This window comes from Eutrema salsugineum, unplaced genomic scaffold (genome assembly GCF_000478725.1).
Source record: "Eutrema salsugineum unplaced genomic scaffold, Eutsalg1_0 scaffold_5, whole genome shotgun sequence".
Lineage (NCBI taxonomy): Eukaryota > Viridiplantae > Streptophyta > Magnoliopsida > Brassicales > Brassicaceae > Eutrema > Eutrema salsugineum.
The window spans coordinates 4,645,470-4,664,669 of NW_006256612.1; the positions used below are offsets into that span (position 1 = coordinate 4,645,470).

The 19,200-nt window shown below is 32.1% G+C and overlaps 3 protein-coding genes across 4 annotated transcripts; 1 reads left to right on the plus strand and 2 right to left on the minus strand.

The window, feature by feature from the left end:
• Positions 1 to 2,184: 2,184 nt before the first annotated feature.
• On the minus strand, positions 2,185 to 4,123 carry LOC18992089. Its single transcript, XM_006415446.2, has 5 exons — positions 3,726 to 4,123; positions 3,300 to 3,411; positions 2,947 to 3,039; positions 2,640 to 2,840; positions 2,185 to 2,561 (listed from the first exon to the last, which is right to left on the minus strand). The coding sequence occupies exons 1-5, from the start codon at positions 4,022 to 4,024 to the stop codon at positions 2,331 to 2,333; spliced, it is 936 nt and encodes a 311-aa protein (XP_006415509.1). The 5' UTR covers positions 4,025 to 4,123; the 3' UTR covers positions 2,185 to 2,330.
• A 1,653-nt stretch (positions 4,124 to 5,776) lies between these two features.
• Positions 5,777 to 8,202, plus strand: LOC18992090 (pyruvate dehydrogenase E1 component subunit beta-2, chloroplastic). The gene is made up of 4 exons (XM_006415447.2): positions 5,777 to 5,985; positions 6,096 to 6,199; positions 6,295 to 6,329; positions 7,054 to 8,202. The coding sequence occupies exons 1-4, from the start codon at positions 5,883 to 5,885 to the stop codon at positions 8,024 to 8,026; spliced, it is 1,215 nt and encodes a 404-aa protein (XP_006415510.1). The 5' UTR covers positions 5,777 to 5,882; the 3' UTR covers positions 8,027 to 8,202.
• Positions 8,203 to 8,410: 208 nt separating this feature from the next.
• LOC18992091 (nudix hydrolase 25) lies at positions 8,411 to 10,477 on the minus strand. 2 transcript variants are annotated; one of them, XM_006415449.2, is made up of 6 exons: positions 10,325 to 10,477; positions 9,744 to 9,812; positions 9,595 to 9,645; positions 9,136 to 9,228; positions 8,959 to 9,053; positions 8,411 to 8,870 (listed from the first exon to the last, which is right to left on the minus strand). In XM_006415449.2, the coding sequence occupies exons 2-6, from the start codon at positions 9,807 to 9,809 to the stop codon at positions 8,648 to 8,650; spliced, it is 528 nt and encodes a 175-aa protein (XP_006415512.1). In that variant the 5' UTR covers positions 9,810 to 9,812; positions 10,325 to 10,477; the 3' UTR covers positions 8,411 to 8,647. The 2 variants fall into 2 exon arrangements, with proteins under 2 accessions (XP_006415512.1, XP_024008589.1); XM_024152821.1 differs by having other exon boundaries at positions 9,744 to 9,815; positions 10,325 to 10,437.
• Positions 10,478 to 19,200: the final 8,723 nt, after the last annotated feature.

Consider the following 19,200-nt stretch of genomic DNA (forward strand, 5'->3'; position numbering starts at 1 on the left):
TAAATAATAGTTTATATATTAATGCATTTAGTCATTATTATTTTAAATTATTTACTTTATTTATATGATTTATAGATATGTATAGTAAACAATAAAATTTTAAGATAGCCGGATTTAGATCCAGTTTTGCCAAATCCGAGAAACAAATTCTCGGATCCAAATTTTTTAATATCTAAAAATATCCAAATTCGTTTTAAAACTGATATGAAACACTAGAATATAACAAAAGACATAAATTTAAAGAAAATTAGAATAATATATTATATAATTAAAATACATATTAACGGGTTATGAATATTTGTATGAGTTTCAAAAAGCTTGAGTGACAATTATATCATTTTTATTTTAATTATTTTTGTTATTTGTAATGGAATATCATGTAATAATTTACAAAATAAAAATTATTTTTAAAATGACTACTTAAATATAAAGTAAAATGTTCTCTCTTCTCATGATGCCACATCATTTTCTCAAACTCTAAAATTTTGACACATCATCAATTCATTTATTAATTTATAATTTATTATATTTTGTGTTATTATACTTTAATTCTCATAGTAACTATCATCCATTAATTTAACAAGAATATGAAAAGACACTTTTCATAAATAATAGTTTATATATTAATGCATTTAGTCATTATTATTTTAAATTATTTACTTTATTTATATGATTTATAGATGTGTATAGTAAACCATAAAATTTTAAGATAGCCGGATTTGGATCCAGTTTTGCCAAATCCGAGAAACAAATTCTCGGATCCAAATTTTTTAATATCTAAAAATATCCAAATTCGTTTTAAAACTGATATGAAACACTATAATATAACAAAAGACATAAATTTAAAGAAAATTAGAATAATATATTATATAATTAAAATACATATTAACAGGTTATGAATATTTGTACGAGTTTCAAAAAGCTCGAGTGACAATTATATCATTTTTTGTTTTAATTATTTTTGTTATTTGTAATGGAATATCATGTAATAATTTATAAAATAAAAATTATTTTTAAAATAACTACTTAAATAATAATATAGAGACGTGAGAATGCATATTTGTGAAACAAATTATGGTATCACAAAATGACAACATGATCAATCTAATCTTTGAAACATAAAATGAGTGAAGTTTCCTTTAAAAAATTATACAGAGCTCAAGTTAGAGATGTGACATTGAAAGTGACTAGAAAAAAAGAAAAACGTAAGAAAGATAGAAATTTTAACCGGTCCAATATGTTGTGTGTGGTTCAACATGTTGCATTGATGAGAGAGAACATGAGGGGGAAAAGGAGAGTGAGAAGGAAAAGGAGAGGGAGAGGGAGAGGGAGAGGAAGATGGAGAATGAGAGGGAGAGGGAGATGGAGAGGGAAATGGATGTAGAAAAAAGAGAGATTATGAATATATTTTTGGATGCTCAAAAAAAAAATGAATATATTTTTAAAATATGTTAGAGAATTGAGATATTTTTCAATAATTAATTGTCTATTACATATATTTTTTCCTGAATGCAACAATTAAGAATTGTATATATTCCAAAATCATAAACCTGCATAAATATAAAGATATCTACAAACTAAATTTGATTTGAAGTTTTAATTGATATATTATTTGATTATTTTCTAAATGTTGTATATAAAATTATTAAATACTATAAATATATATACAAATTTGAAATACATAATTTAATGAAAAATTGATATCGTAGAATTTTTCTTAAATATATCAACAAATACAATACAAAATTTCGCGCGAAGAGCGGATCAGCCCTAGCACTAGTGTCAAATATAACAAAATCTAGCGTGTGCCGTTTACTATATATACAGTATTCCTCTTAACCTATTACATGCCCAAAATGTTAGTCCACCAAAGATTTATCGAAACCACTTTCTCCCTTTTTCATTTTTTTTTTCATAAAACTGCTGTATTTATGAGAAGCATTCATGATTCATTGATCCTGATTCGATTTTATTTATATGCTTAGTGGTTCATTGGTTTTCAAGCCAAAATCTAAACAAGTCAACTAAAACCTGAGATGAGATTTCCAAATGTTTGATACCAATCTTACCATCGATGAATGACTGTAAATTCCGAACTGACAATCAGCCTAGCCCCTAAATCAAAAGAGAAAAGGTGTGATTTCAACAATGTGTTAAATTATACTCGTTGAGTAAAGACATGGATGTGGAAACAGATTTTGGTGTCATTTTCAAGTATGAATAGAGAGTTGAATGTCAAGAACAGGTCCGTGACAATTCTGGTTTTTGAACATTTCCACAAAAGAGAAAAGCACAAATTAGGCAAATGGAAAAAGAGAAGTATTCACTATTCATGACCAAGGCCAATTAGCATCTCGCCACGCAAAGCGACATCCTCCAAAACTACTACTACAACTATCTGCTTTAAACCCATCAAGTTTGATGGTTTCATCAGAGTTTGATACATCTAATCCAACACAACGAAGTTCTTGATCACGTTTCGCTGATTCTTCTCTGTATGATGGGTTTGAGTATCTAGGGTGTTGGATGAAAGGTACATTCTTCCACCAGAGTTTAAGTGCCTAAAAACAAGAAAAAGGTTATGAGATCCACGTTCTTGAGTGTATATATACTTAAAGATTTTGACTTGTCTCACTTACATGCCAATAGATCCAAATCGCAACTTTATGAGGCATCAACCAAAAGAAAACTGCGGGATCAGACACTCGTTCTTGAGGTATTCTTTTGGCCTTCAATGTCGCAGAGAAATAATTACCGTGTTGAGGATGCTGCGATTCAATGGAGACAGATAATTCATCTCCAGGTTCATTTGCTCTCATTTTCCAATTCCCAAGCATATCCTGAAAGGTGAAGTATTTTCATTTTAGGAACCTCTAATCATCAATCACACAATAACTAATAAAGAATCATTTCAAAGTTGATAACAATAGTATAAGAGAACATTACCATGAAAGGACTGACTTGTAATGATTTGGCAACCACGTCAGATTCAGGGTCGAAAACAAATGTCACACGCTCTCCCCATGGAGTATTTGTAACCTACAAGATCCTCTAGACTATTACCATAAAGCCATTGCACCATTAAAGGTTTCAACTAAGAGAATGCACATTTCTCTTCTTCTTTCATCAATTTATTTGAAATCAATAAGCAGATTTACTCAAGATCTCTGAAACAGTAAAGATTTTGGCACATCGTGTTCAGATAATGAATTATCGCTATAGATGATGATACAGAGTGAAGCTGAGAGAAACAAATCAAGAAACAGAGGACAAAAAACAATCTATTAGATATATTATACCTGAGCAATGCATTTGCTTAAGCGTTTACTCGATCCTTCCAAATTGTAGCAATAATACAAGCTCAATGGGTTCTGTTCATATCCAACACTTGGAGGTATTGTCAATAGAAAACTGCAACCAAAAATAACAGATTCATCAGAAACTTTTTCAATCACAATAAGTATCCAAGTCTTTAATAAAGATTGTATCTTTGAAATGATCAAATTCGATTTACAGCTAAATAATAGGAACAAACTCAGATACAATGATTCAGATCAAACACCTAACACCCTTGAACCAAAAACAAAAACTTTTTAACCCAAATACTGAAATTTTGAATTTTGATGCGTTCTGTTAGAAAAACATCAAAACGTTACGCATTACGAAGTGGAAATTTTACAAATTCCGGCTCAGAAAAATCCGATTTTTGACGAACAAAAACTTACATCGGACCGGTGGTATGAGAAACCATACGAGCTTCGTCGGCGGAGAGATGATCCGGCGGGACGTTAAGGGCATTGTCGAGGTCGAAGAGAGCGTAACGGACGGAGTAACGGAACGAGTGTCTGACGGGTCGGAGACGGTCGTGCCAGACGGTGCCTTGGTAGAAAGAGACGCTTGAATCGACGGCGGCGCGTGAGGGGAGGAGACGGCGGAGGAGGAGGCGAAATGGGAGGAGGAGAGAGAGGAAGAAGGATGTGATTGAAGTGTAGAGGATTGAACAGAGAAGATAGAGCAGTTCCATAATATCCGAACGAGAGAGAGAGAGAAGAAGAGTCAAAAAGAGAACCCTTTAAAGCTCTTTCTCTCTCTCTCTCTGATCCTTTCAAAAATCAGAGATTGAGATATTGATGACATAAATGCAGGGGATTCTTCTTATATTTCACTTTTGGTCCTTTGCTAAGTAACTATAAGAATTATTAACGATCAAAAAGACTACGCTAATCCTTTGTTTGAAATGTAAAAGATATATATTATTAGTTATTTTAATCAAGAATTTGTATTACATTATGAAAATTAGTGACAGTGGAAGCGAATTTTTGATCGATTTGTTGTGGACCAAAAAACAACCAGTCATTTTTATAGGGCACACAATCTTGATTGCTGCGTGGACGTTACTGAACCGCCTATTATATTTGCAACCGGGTATTGGTTTTTTTTTTTTAAGGGTTAATGATAGTTTAATATGGCGAAAATCTTTGCGCGGCAGGTTTGATTTTTTGTTTTAATTGTATGATGAACTTCTTAAAGTCATTAATTAGTATTAAACCCTCATCTATGTAAGTATTGAAGATTCGTTAGTCGTCAAATAAAAAGTATTGAAGATTCGTCAAATCTCATTAAACTAGAAAACAAAAATATAGAAGCTTTTTATATAAGGGTTGATTGTTAATTTCAAAAGAAATGATCAACAAAAAGAGCATTAAATTATCATTCTAGTTTTCTTTGTTCTTTTTCTTAAATGATCATTCTAGTTGTAGCTGCCTGCCATGATCTTTTACTTGCTCACATTTGCTTTTCTATGTACTTATGTAGGTCTCGATTGTTAAAAACGAATATAAACAAATATGTGTTTACGTTTATACGAAGAAAAAAAATCAGAAAAAAACACATATAAAGAAAAATCGGTGATTTTTTTTTTAACTTGAGTAGTCCTAAACTTCTAGATCCAGACTAATAATCTCCAACAGACCAGCAGCCGGAGTCTACATCAAAAAAAAATTTAATTATATTTTGTAAAGCTATTCTTTTGAAATCAAATGTAAAGCTATTCTTTTGATTGTTGGATTCCGTTTGCGTTCAAGGTTTTATATACTTCTTTTTTTAATTTTGAAAGTAATTTTTATTAAATGAATGAATTTTGCATAAGATTTCTAAGATTGCAAGTTCATTTGTTTATATATATACACACAAATGCAAACACAAATAAACAACCAATGTTTTTTTTGACTAATCCAATTATTTTTATTCGAAAATAAAATCATTTCAGTAAAGGTAAGTTGGATTATTTGAAGACTACACAAACTTAATTTGCCATCCACCTTGAGAAATCGAACTTCTACTTTTCAAATCTGATTCTGAATCATCTGATAACCAAACTATAAGAAAGAATACACCTAATCAAAACTGTTTTATTACTAGGCCCATACATTTGTGACCCGCCCGTCTCCCAAATCAGTGAAATCTCTCATAGGTTGATTAATGCATTATGCAATATGCATCTCGGTTGGTCCGGGTGGGTAGACGAACTTTGCCAGCCTTATACTAGCTAGTTCACTAATTAATATGTATTCCACTAGTCATATACTTACACGTGTCATTATAGTCTTAACAATAAGACGTGTCACATTTGTATTGGTTGTTAACAAATAGAAGCCCACAGGAGATCAGAAAGACCGCATGGCGATGAAAACAAAGTTAATCATGTGGATGTGAGTGCACAAGCAAAAGAAAAAAAAAATTAATAATTTTCACAATTTTCGCAGTTTTGCTTTTAATTCTTCGTTTTCTCCGCTCGTCACTCTCTGTATCGCCATTTCTGTGTTTATATATAAATAAAACTGACCAAAATTCTTCAAAATTGTCCCGAGCTCTGTGGGAAAATGTCTGCGATAATCCATGGAGCCGGAGCTGCGACGGCCTTGTCGACGTTTAATCCCGTCGATTCCAAGAAACTCGCTGCTCCTTGTCGCACAAATCTTCCAGGTTCGGATTTTGATTCTCGATTCCGGAATTTTAGCGTACGATCTATCTGCATTCTCTTCTGTTTGATTTGCGAGATCTTAGCAGTTTCCTTGTTTCGGTTTTTGATTCAGCGAGGAGCAAGAGATACATTGTCGCTGGATCTGATGCGAGCAAGAGCTTTGGCTCTGGCCTCAGAGCAAGCCATTCTCAGAAATTGATTGCAAATGCTGTTGCGGTATGCGTTTCTCCGATTATTGTGTATGCAAGGTTTCTCCTCGTCGGCCTTCGAAATCTGCAAATGTCTCACGGTTTTTTTTTGTTCTTTTGTAGACCAAGACGGACACATCTGCGACCACTGGCACTGGGTATGTTTTGCACATTTTAATGCTCTGCAAATTGGATTTTGATACTGCTTCTCCTATTAGATCTTTCATGTATTTGCTACACAAATGCATTTGGTTTCCATTTCCTCGAACTTTGTTTGAAGACATAGATTGCATGTCAATGGGATTCCATGGTAGTTTTGACATGTTGTGCTGTTCTTTTTTTGCACCCTGGACGGTTTTAGATTGGAAATAATCTCTCTTAATTCAGGTCTCCTGGTTTTCAAATCGGTAGTTGATACTTGATAGTGATTGCGAAAGTTGAAATGTGATACATTTATTTGCTTTTTTAGTAATCTTCCCATTGTTATCTTTGTCTGTGGTGATCATGCTAGATGATTAGGTTCAAGATTTTACATCCAAACCATATAGTTACTTCCCATGGACACATGCCAATGTCTCATAAATCCCATGAAAATTTCAGCTCTGCTGTAATTTCTGGACTTCTTGCATATATACTGCAAATGACTAAACTTGTGTGCTCTAATAATTCATCAATTATGTGCTCTTTTTTTTGCTACCTTTACTGGTTTCCGTTAGAGATATAAATTGTTTGTTGATATCACCCATGCATTTTCTTTGATGTATCAAATAACACATTTCGTGATCTGCCTCTTCACTTTAGTGTCTCTTTGCTCATATACATGGCTGATGCTTTTTACGTCACAAAACAGAATATAAACAGTTTTATCTTACGAACTTGCAGACATGAACTACTGCTTTTCGAGGCTCTTCAGGAAGGTCTGGAAGAAGAGATGGACAGAGATCCACATGTATGTGTTATGGGTGAAGATGTAGGCCATTACGGAGGCTCCTACAAGGTAACCAAAGGCCTTGCTGATAAATTCGGCGACCTCAGGGTTCTCGACACTCCCATCTGTGAGAATGCATTCACCGGTATGGGCATTGGAGCCGCCATGACTGGTCTAAGACCCGTGATCGAAGGTATGAACATGGGTTTCCTCCTCCTCGCCTTCAACCAAATCTCCAACAACTGTGGAATGCTTCACTACACATCTGGTGGTCAGTTCACGATCCCGGTCGTCATCCGTGGTCCTGGTGGAGTTGGACGCCAGCTTGGCGCCGAGCATTCGCAGCGTTTAGAATCTTACTTCCAGTCCATTCCAGGGATCCAGATGGTTGCTTGCTCGACTCCTTACAATGCCAAAGGCTTGATGAAAGCTGCGATAAGAAGCGAGAACCCTGTGATTCTGTTCGAGCACGTTCTGCTTTACAATCTCAAGGAGAAGATACCGGACGAAGAATACATCTGTAACCTTGAGGAAGCTGAGATGGTCAGACCTGGAGAGCACATCACGATCCTCACTTACTCGCGTATGAGGTACCATGTGATGCAGGCGGCTAAAACTCTGGTGAACAAAGGGTATGACCCTGAGGTTATTGACATCAGGTCGCTGAAACCTTTCGATCTTTACACGATCGGAAACTCGGTTAAGAAAACGCATCGGGTTTTGATCGTGGAGGAGTGTATGAGAACCGGTGGGATTGGGGCTAGTCTTACGGCTGCCATTAACGAGAACTTCCATGACTATTTGGATGCTCCGGTGATGTGTTTGTCTTCTCAGGACGTTCCTACACCTTATGCCGGTACTCTGGAAGAGTGGACCGTGGTTCAACCGGCTCAGATCGTGACCGCCGTCGAGCAGCTTTGCCAGTGAATTCATATATAATTATCCGGTGAACCATTTATTTACCATTTACATTTCCAGTTTCTTTCTCTTTAGCTTAGTACTTAAAAAGAATTTGTCTATGTGGTTTGGTTTTGTTAAAGTATGGTCTCACTTTGTTGTGTCTTGATATATGATAGTTTTGGAACTCATGTTTCGTTTGTTAATTTATCTCCCACATTTATATTTATAACCTTTGGTTTTTCTTTAACTTCAGCCATAAACACATACACAACTCATCCTGTTTTAGAATTAGAGATTTGTTTTTGATAAAATACAAAGATCTTGTTAGGTATATTCGGTGGTACTAATTACAGTAAAGTTCAACCTTTGAGTTTTCTTTACACTTAGTTTATAAGCACATACACAACCCAATTCCTTTTTGAATCCAAACAAAGACTTTTATTACAATAACCTGTTGAGTCCAGGTTTTACATAACCCCCACGTTAAAACAAAACCAAAACCTTCTAGTACATATAAACCAATTTACAAAAATGAATACATAAAAAAAAACCCTAGAGAAACCTTTTTGCATTCCAAAAGGGTTCCACTAAAAAGAACCCCCCCAAAAAAAAAAGAAACAAACATTGATTTTTTTTTTTGGATTCTTATTACCACTTGGCTGATTTACATTTAGCAGCTCCTCCTGTATCGTTTAAGTAAGAACCAAAACTCTTGATGACTTCTTCGTAAGTTGGCCTTTTGTAATCCACGGCTTGCTCTACCACTTCTTCCGGTTTAGCCCATTTCCACTCCGCAAACTCTGAATCCGCTTCGTTGTTCGCAAGATTGATCTCTCTTTCGTCCTCGTCGTTTATCAGTCTCACAAGAAACCTGTGGATTCCATTTTGTTTCAGAACAATGAGCCATTTATCCTCTTCTTGTGTTCAGATTGCAAAAACTTTGGCAAAGACAGACTTACCATTTCTGAGCTTGACCATGCCATTCACCACCCCAGAGACGGTTAACCTTTGCTTTTACTGGAGGTGGAAAATCATATGTCAACCAAACTGGAACCTGTTTTAGAGAATTAATTGGTAAAAATCTTTGTGATTAATAATCGTTTGTATTGTATTGGTGAAGAGTAGAGAAGACAGACCTCAGCGATGATTTCGGCTGAAACGACACCAGTTTCTTCTTGTAACTCTCTCATGGCTGCTGACTTTGGATCCTCCCCATCTTCAATGCCTCCCTACAAATATCCACCGAATTAGCGAGCTTTTCGAAACTCAAGAGCATTGAAGATTTCAAGATAATCGCAAAACAGAGAAAACAGTTTCAGGAAAGAAAATCAGACTCTGTTTCTCTCAGTACTTAAAAAATGGTGATAAAGTTTTAACCAATTTAGATAACATCTTGTCAAGATTCTTTTATCAAACTCTTGACCATCTTTTCTTTTCTACTAGAGTAGTGTTATTACATCAGTAATATGCTCAACACTGTGAATATTAATTTTCCGGACATAAGAATTTAAACACACTTCACAAAAAAATCATCAGCTTTGTGGAAAATAAACAGACACAGCAAATTTCATATCGAAGTGAGTGAATAAACACACCTGTGGCATCTGCCATGCTCCAGGAACATTCAATCTTGAAGCTACAAATACCTGTGAATCAAAATTATGGTAGTAAAACTCAAGTGTTCATTACCAGTGGCAAAATAGTAATTAATCAGAAAGGTGAATTGGATAAAGAAAAAGTTTACCAGATTATCCGAGTTGATTAGACAAACACCAACATTGGGACGATAACCAGGAGGTAGATTCTCCATTTTCTGCTGAAAGTAATTACCACTTAATACACTTTTTAACTTTTTAAAAAAGGAGTTTATGATTTTACAAAAATTTCAGCATATCTACCTAGAACTCTACAGTTGGTTTTACTAATATAGAGCCTTCTCTTTTCTATTTTGCAAATCCAGCTACGATAAATATAAGGCAAGAATTATTGAAAAAAAAAAAAGAACCCCAAAGATTTCAATTTTCAAAAACAGATCACAAAATTTTGACAGATTCTCCTAAAACAAAACCTAATCACTTTATTTTCTACCTCAGATCGAAGCAATCCTGTTCAATTTCTATTCACTAATCAAAGCAGGAAAAAATCAAGAAATGTTTTACAACTGCAAACTTTAAATCGATTTTCAAATCCAAAGAACAAAACAAAAACTCCAGAATTTTATTATAATCAGGAGCAAAAACACTTAAGAACACATAGAAGAAATCTTAAACGTATAGATCTGGGAGGCCAAAAAAAAAGAAAATAGCTTCAAACTAAAGAACAAACCTTGGAACTTTTTTTTTTTTATCTTTGACTTCCCAAAAGCAGGAGAAAAGTTTTTAACCCAACGAAGCTGCAACGAAGAACATGTGTTTGTGTGTGTGCGCTTTCTTTCAAACAAAAGCACACGTATATATCTTTTACATTATATATATACACACAGTATATGGAATTGGATTCGGTCTTAAAACGATGACGTTTGATATATCAGCTCTTCCTTTTCTGTGTTCTGACTCTGACTATTTGGCATCTTATTCTAATTGTTTCTAATGGACTGGGCCCACCGACGACTTATTTTAAGTTTTTAACATAAATCCAGCTGCCACGTGTATTATGTAAAGACAAAATATATTTTTGGTTTTGGTGAGATAATTGATAGACGTTTAATTACAGTTTCTTTGTCAACGTTTATTACCAGTTTTTTTTTCTTGGTTTATATACATATATGGTTGTAATTTTAAAATTAGTTGACAAAAAATATAATGTATGTACTTCAAATTTTCTAAAGTCTAATGTAAACTTAGTTGACTTTGGCGATTAAAACAAATTAATTCCAAAATGAAATGTGTATTTGCTACCCAAAAAAAAGGAAATAGAAAGTTGTATTTGACGGAGGAAAAAGGGTGATGTCATTGACATTTTGTGATAAGGACAACAACAAAAAATACATTAGCAAGTTGGCAAAGAGAAATAATCTTTGAAATGATTTGGAAAATAATAGGGTAATGATATGATCGCGCACGTTAACGAGATAAGGTGGAAAGTAAGTTAGCATAGCACAATGGAATGTGACAGTTTTAGGCGCACGATAGCAGAGAAAAAGATGGAGATGGAGTCAATGAGTGGACAGAGACACGAACGTGCGGTGGTGGGGAAGCCAGGGAGTTGACTTAATACTGAATTAATGATTATTTTAAGTTGTATTTTTTGTCATTATTAATTACGACAAAAAAGTATTATTATAAATTGTCTCTGCACTCGATCACGGATCATGAATAAAGCTGCCACCATCTCTTTCTGGTTTTGGTATAATTAACCATAAACTAAAGAAAAATATACTGAGTATGTTGACACAAAAAAATTGTGAATTAGGTGGGTAATTAACAACCATGAAAATATAACTCAAAATTTTGTCAATAACACGCTATTTGATTGGATTAATAATATATAATGAAAAAAGAATAGTCCAATTGCAATAAAGATTTTTGAATTAGTGACAAGAAAGCCCAATTGTTTTCCACAACAGTCCATTCTACTATAGTAATATTACAAACCGACAAATCCATAAACACTTAAAGAACCTAACTGAACTCAAAGTGAAAGTGAATCTGTCTAGAAGACTAGAACCATATATCGAAAGTGAGTAGGTCTGTAGGTGAAAGGTGACGTCGATGCAGTGAGAAAGATCAAACAAGAGAGAACCAAAGTTGGAGAATCTCGCATGATCCAACGACAATATTTTGATTCCAGAATGATGTAAATCGACATAAAATATAAATATGTTATGCTATGTCATCGACCGTATTTTTATTTCGAGAGTTTTGTCTGCTGTTAAATATAGTTATGTAGTGATATACATAAATTTGAACCAACCCAAACTCAACAATCCAAATTTGAACTTAATTTTAATTAGGATGTGTACTGTGTCACATGATGAAACAGATTATAGAGTGATATTTGATATTTTGCATGGGCCTTAACCATTTTAAACCCAGTAAAAACAGCCCAACAAAAAAGTCACAATAATTATTACATCAATGGTTTTATAACAGAAATTTTTATGGCATTATGAGACCATTTACGTCAAACAGTTCTTCTTGCACCATAAAAATCTCATGTAAGATTGTCTCCATTAATCTATATAAATAATAATAAAGAATGAATCGTTGATCAACAAATAGTTCAACAAAGCCACAATTGTTATGGCAATATATGACAATGTCCACAAGAACACAAAGCTCCAGAATCAAGGCTGTTTTTTATTTTCCTTTTTGATTGTAAATGGGTTCGGACACTCTATTCAATACCTTGTCACACATGGCAGTTTGGAGTCTGATCTTGAGACATGTTGAGGACATGTTTTTTATGTTGTCACGGAAATGTTATTGGGCTCCAAAGGCCCATTAATCACATGACATGTTTCATACATGCCCTCTCACCACGTACGTCTTTCAAAGTTTTATGTTTTGTTTCTTCCTTTCTTTTTTTTTGAAAAAAGGGATTTATGTTTTGTTTCTTGTCGGCACTCTCTGCAATTCTGCATGCTTTGGTATTTGTGGTCATATCATATGTGACCCAAATTCGTCCCATTTTGTTATTTTGATCATAAGAATAAAAAAAAATAATATACGGTGTATTAGCTATTCACCTAATAAATGTCTTATGGGATATGAGGTGATTATATTATTAAAAAAAAATAAAAAGAATTATTGACGAAACGAAAGATAGATCTGAACACTCTAGAGAATTGTAATTACTTTAAGTCAATATACTACGTAAATTCTCACGCTACGCGCAGATAGTTATAATTTATTGTACAATGATTTTAATTTTGTAAGTTATTGAGAATTTTGATTGAAAATAATTTTTTATTAGTGAAAGCTGAGAGACAAGATTGTGGCTTAAAATAAAATTAACTAATGATGATTGTTAACATATTATTTGAGTAAATAGGACTTGTTGAAAATTTTAGTACATGGTATTAGAGTTTCCTATGTAGTAATTCAATTTCATAAATCTATTTTTTTCTGTTTTTTTAATTCTTTGTTATTTCTATTAAAATATCAGTCTTAGTCATCTTTATTTCCAATCATTGAAATTAAATAAACATATCTGCATACAGGTATTTTGATGTGTAAATGTTTGAAGTCGATCTTCTATTATTTCTTATTTACAGTTCATGTTCTTTAATATCATAATTACTTTTATTATGATTATTTTTTAGTCTGTGATTTGATTAGTAATACATATAGTTGTCTCGTTAATGAATTTAAATAAATTTTAGAAATCATAATATTATTTTTAATTTGACATAATGTTTGTAATGTTTAATATAATTGCTTTGTACTGCTATTAACTTTTTTTAAATTCTGTTACTAAATCATACTATTATTTTATATTTTTTCGTGGTTAGATTTTAAATACATTAAATTTTAGTTTAATTTATTTAGGAAATGCTTTATTGAAATTTTTTGTTATCAGAAATAATTAGTATTGTTATACTATATTTTTTTATTTTATTAAAATTTCAAGAGCATAGATAGCGTTCCTTCCGTGTTATTAAGCTGGAGAAAATTAGCCAGTTTTTATATATAAATTATGATAATAAGAACTGTTTTGTGCACTGTTTATCTCGTATTTGACTATTTATCTCTATATATAAATTAAGCATATAAATTGCGGCGGAAACTCTGATGTTCCATTTTGATGTCTCATTTTGAGATTTCATCGAAACTAGAAAGATTTTTGGAGCTTTATCACTTTGTTATTGCTCTGCCAAGACAAACGTTTTTATGTCTGAAATTTCGCAAAGTTCGATTGATTCTCCAACAGAGAAACAAATTTACAGTTTTGTTTCTAGTTTTGTTTCTATTCATGATAATTTATTTCTTCCACGTGATGTGTGAAGTTTGACCTAATATCATTCACCGAATTATTTTGTTTTATCTTTCAAACTCAAAATTAATTAACAGTGAATAAAATAGCTTATAGTGTACATAATATTATCTTATGTCTCATTTCTAACACTTCTGAAATAATATTTCTCTCTGTCCATCTTGTGTTAAATATCACTTTAGAATCATCAATATATGCTACTTGGACCATCTTGTTTGGGTCATCTCATGGTCTAATGTTATGTTAAGCTCCATATATTTCAAACGAAACATATCCTTTAAAATTTCTCTAGGTTTTATATCACGTTTGATAAGAAATTCCTAACACGTTTTTTTTTCTTTGCTTTACACTAAACTCTACAAAAAAATATATGGCGTTTTAAATTCTAGACTTCGACTTGAGATTCTTCGGTTATAAAAAAATGTCTCGATGGTCAATTTGAGTTTTATGTGCATGTCGCGATAGTTTTTTCTGAATAACGTTAACATAACTGCCATTTTTTTTTTTTAAAGAGAATAATTATATATAGAAAATTGAAGAATAAGTCTGATCAGGAAATGGGAGCAGACGTGAGACCAGGGGGGAGATGATTACTAGAGAATATCCTTGGAGTTTGAGACCTCACATAATTTTCTGCCACGAGAATACATCCCATGCGCTACAATGGTTAATCTAGAATATCCTTTGAGTTTGAGACCTCACATTTAATTTCCTGCCATGAGAACACGTCCCATGCGCCACATATATAATTCGCATTATAAAATTATATATATATATATGATATGATATGATAGTATAAAGGTGTTTGTATTTATTACACGAAGCACTTGTGCATATTTATAACAATTAGCATCAGTTAGTATTTAATTTAAGTTTCATAAGTTGTTAGCCTTATAAATTTTTTTACTACTTTTTTTTATCTCTTAGTAGATGAATAACGAAAATATCCCCTATGTCTTCCTGTGTACCATTCACAGCCATATAAATAGTATATAAATTACTAAAAACTAATAAAATTCGAGTAATTGCTAACCTGTGCAAAGTTATTTAAATGAAATCCTAGTTTACAATTAAAAACTTATATAAATATGTGTCTGTTTTTGGTTCATAGAAGACAGTGAGAGCTCTATATAGCCCGACCTTTTCGCAAGGGTCAAACCGCAAAATCTTTCGTATCTTTATTTTTTATTCCTTGTTGTCATATTTTCTGACATATTGTTTTCAAAACAGATGAGTATTTTATGGCAACAACGTATGTCTATGAGATTGTCTGCATAAATTTTGTTGGATAATCATTTATCATGTGTAGATATTCAAAAATAGTCCAATTTTATAATGTCAAACACCACACCATTTTGATCTTTGATCTATATGAATCTTTTAAGGCACAACCATTTTTCTTTGCAATAGTGGAAATCGTAGCTAATTTAATTAAATTATACTTTAGATCATAATATATACTCAGTTTGTTTTAAAAATATTTATCTTGTTCTGGATTTCTAATGCAAATGTTTGATAACTTTTCTATTCTTATCTATATTTTTAATTTTTTAGTTAGTGTAAATATAGTATATAATACATTTATAAGAAGTAAAATAGAAAAGTAACTTTTTTTTTTAATATACGTGAAGAAACCTAAAACGGCTTATATTTCAAAACAGAGAAAGTATAGTTTTGTATTCTTAGAAACTAGACCATGTAATAGAATCATTTTTCAGCGACCATTTTTTTTTTTTTCCTGGAGTTACGAGTTTAAGAAAATAAACGACTCAACCAAGTAAAGTTACGGTGTTTCACTGAAGATTGTTTTATAGAGACTATACTCGAATTATGAGCATATGGTGTTGGTAAAATTTCTAACCGTATGACGAACATTTGATGGTTACTTCGAAAAAACGAGGAACACATTGTTAGTTACATTGGATGTCTGAATCATTAAAATGCATTATATAGTTTTTGTTTGATAAATATTTTCTGAATATCTTATAAACTGCTGGTGTCGTGTTGATCCAGGAGATATCCAAATTCCCAGGACATTGGAAGTCTAGATTCATTAGCTGCTTCTCCTATTCGTGGCGAATTCCTTCCATGCCATGTGGCGTCCTCTAAACTTAAAAAGAGACAAAGATTTCATTCAGATACTTATTTTGATTAATATATAACGATAATAATATAAGAAAATGATGGTAAAGAGCCACAATGGGAGCTCGAAGAGGCAAGCAAAGTAGTATATGAGTCGTTTAACATAGACCTATAGTCCTCTTAGTCCAGATGCAGTTTAGAAATCTCTATGGAGCATGAGGTCGAACAAGCTGATGACACGTAAATTGACACGTGTTCCATCCACAGAAAGAAGTATATAATCTGTTGTGTTTATATATTTATTATAATGTAGGATCTCAGTGCTGTTTAGTTACGTGTTCGGAGATGAATGTGATCTTATGTATATATGCAGTGCATGCATGAGACATTCTCTTTTTAATGTCTATTATTCAAATCACTGTCATGTGTTTTGATCCATCATTTTCCACGTAATACAATCGAAACTATATGTTGACCCATAAAAAAAAAATCGAAACTAGGTTGAATATAGATCCCACTAAATCTTCACTGTAAATTAAAGCTTCTGATAAGAAAAAGTTTTCTGATAATTTCTTTTAAGGTTTGATGTCAATTCTTCTGATAATTTGTTTATAAAGCTAAATAAATAATTAAATTGGTATTTGTGTTCATGCAGATAGAATTGAAGTTATAAAGGTATAGATTATTTAGAGAAATCGAACTACACTGAGCGATATACATATATATATATATACTGTATATATAAGCTTTCTTATTAGTTGTTTTTAAGCGATTTTGTGTATATCTACTTTTGTGTTCAAATTAATTTATTAAAACGTAACCTTCGTACAAAAATAACATAACAGTCGTGAACTAATATAAAGAATTAAGGTTAAAAAATAATACTAATATAAGCCTTTTCTCAAAAAAAAATAATACTAATATAAAGAATATAGTGGAATCGAATTTTCCTTAGACCATCACAAGTCCATGAAATTACGGAGAAAGCTGACGCCACCAACACATAAAAACACACTCCCTTTTTGACAATTTCTTCAAAACAGAAGGACCCTAGTTTACAGTATTATGACTTTTAATATTGAATTATATATATTTACTTAGAATAATATAGATTACGAGGCAGCCAAAGAAGCAGACACATCTGCCAACATAAATGGATGGATATTGTTTGTCTGAAAAAACCCTCTTCACTGAGACGTCATGTATTATCTCACGATCGTTGACATAAAGAGTAAAACTTTCTAATTATTTATTTATTTATTTTGCTAAGAAATTTTTTTTATTTACTTGTCTCAAAATACAAAATCATACTGTTTCAAACATTAGTGTTTATATTTGCGCTGTTGCACATATGATCCATTAGATAAATGTTTAATTTTGGTTGAAAAAAGAGCTAAATGTTTATTGTAGTACTTGTACTTCTAATTAATTTACCATGCAGAAATAGGTTATCCAGTTTTTTGTGCTTCTATGTTTATAAACCCGTTTTGTGTTTATACACACACATATATATATATATATATATATACAATTTGTTAACATGTTTCATCTTTTTAGCAAAAAAAAACACTTTTTGTCTTCTTTTGTTTTACCAAATGTTGGCCAGAAGTAAATAAAGTTTGAAACACTTTTTTGTAGCATTTTAAAACTGAGTTAATAAAGGCCGATGATATATGGTGTTTTGGATGCTTGTAGTTGTAAATGAACCTGTTAAATTAGCAGAATGAACGATGATTCTACAGTCTTAACGGACCTACAAAGGTAACAAAGTCAATGAAGCTATACTATGTTGAATCTGCTAATTAAGCCACCAAAAACACCATATTTCATGGGCCTTAATTAACTCACTCAACTACAATTCTCCGATGGATATGCAAAATTGGTAGTCAATGTATATGCTAAGGTTAAGTAAATAGACTCCCACTATGTATGCTGAGCTGAGCACGTACCGTTTTGGAATCGGTGAAAACATGCATTGATCACCATATTTCTTGATATCTACGCCGACTTTCACGTCCAAAATTTATATTTGAGATGTTTGAAAATTTCCTATATGTATGGTGAGTAGACGTAGGCTTTAAAGCTCAGTTTTTTTTTTTTTTTTGCTATGTAAGTGGTCTCATTATAATCAATAGATTCAATACAACCAGAAATTTTAGAAAAAAAATAGACTAAGAGGAAGAGAAACATTAACAAAAAAATGATGTTTTCGTTTCTGAATTGTAATGCTACCACGTCCCGATGCTAGCAAATCTCTACTCTTTTCGATATTATTCGCTGTTATTTTCCAATCTTATTTATTTCAGAATATACTAAAATCGCTAGGAAAACCTCGCGAGTCCCGATTCAATCATGACTTTTTTTAGTAATTTTTTCTGACTAGTATTTGTTATCTGCTAAGCTAATATGGACTACTATTTATAGATGTAAACGTAACTTATGTCTCCGAACAAAAAAAAACTATCGGAAACACCAAGAACATACTACTTTAAGATACTGTCATACTGATTTGTGTTTTGATGGGTATTCTATTATTATTCATATACACAAGTTCATAGCAACAACATACCTACTCCATGAAGTATGCCTTACATCAGAAAGTATAATTATTGCAAGAGTGATTCCATCATTTTAGGTTACTATTTCGTCAACAATTAGATAAGGATTCGACGTTTACCGTTTGTGTTTCACTTCCATACAGTCCATCATCTTCAACGTGGATATCATGTGACAATCCCACGAGTTGATCCAATCAATATTTGAAGCTCGTTTCAATTCAGTAATTGCCTACTTTCTCACCGTTTTTATCAAGTAATAGAACTATATAAAAGCTCCATATTATATTACAAAAACTACAAAAAAATTATACCGGATCTAATTTAGAAAAGGAATAAACAAGATAATATTTTAAATAAAAATTGCAATAATATATACATATATATATATAACCCATCCGTTTAATGCTATTAAAAAATCGTCTAAAATAATATATATATATATATATATATATATATATCAAAACGTAAATATTACTTGAACAAGTATTCACACAAGTTCGAGATGTAAAGCATTCAAGCTCATTAACTAAATGAATCGAATACTGGATGATTCTGCCGATCCAACACGCAAAAAAAATAATATAAACATTTATGTCACATGGCGGCGTTTTGTTCTTGGAAAAGAGT

Coding starts and splice junctions, on each gene's coding strand:
- LOC18992090 (XM_006415447.2), top strand. CDS start 5,883: ATGTCTGCGATAATCCATGGAGCCGGAGCTGCGACGGCCTTGTCGACG. Junction 6,200..6,294: donor TGATTGCAAATGCTGTTGCG/GTATGCGTTTCT, acceptor GTTCTTTTGTAG/ACCAAGACGGACACATCTGC. Junction 6,330..7,053: donor TCTGCGACCACTGGCACTGG/GTATGTTTTGCA, acceptor ACGAACTTGCAG/ACATGAACTACTGCTTTTCG.
- LOC18992091 (XM_006415449.2), bottom strand. CDS start 9,809: ATGGAGAATCTACCTCCTGGTTATCGTCCCAATGTTGGTGTTTGTCTA. Junction 9,229..9,594: donor GAGCATGGCAGATGCCACAG/GTGTGTTTATTC, acceptor GGATATTTGTAG/GGAGGCATTGAAGATGGGGA. Junction 8,871..8,958: donor CATGGTCAAGCTCAGAAATG/GTAAGTCTGTCT, acceptor TGGAATCCACAG/GTTTCTTGTGAGACTGATAA.
- LOC18992089 (XM_006415446.2), bottom strand. CDS start 4,024: ATGGAACTGCTCTATCTTCTCTGTTCAATCCTCTACACTTCAATCACA. Junction 3,040..3,299: donor TAAGCAAATGCATTGCTCAG/GTATAATATATC, acceptor AGGATCTTGTAG/GTTACAAATACTCCATGGGG. Junction 2,562..2,639: donor CGATTTGGATCTATTGGCAT/GTAAGTGAGACA, acceptor TCTTGTTTTTAG/GCACTTAAACTCTGGTGGAA.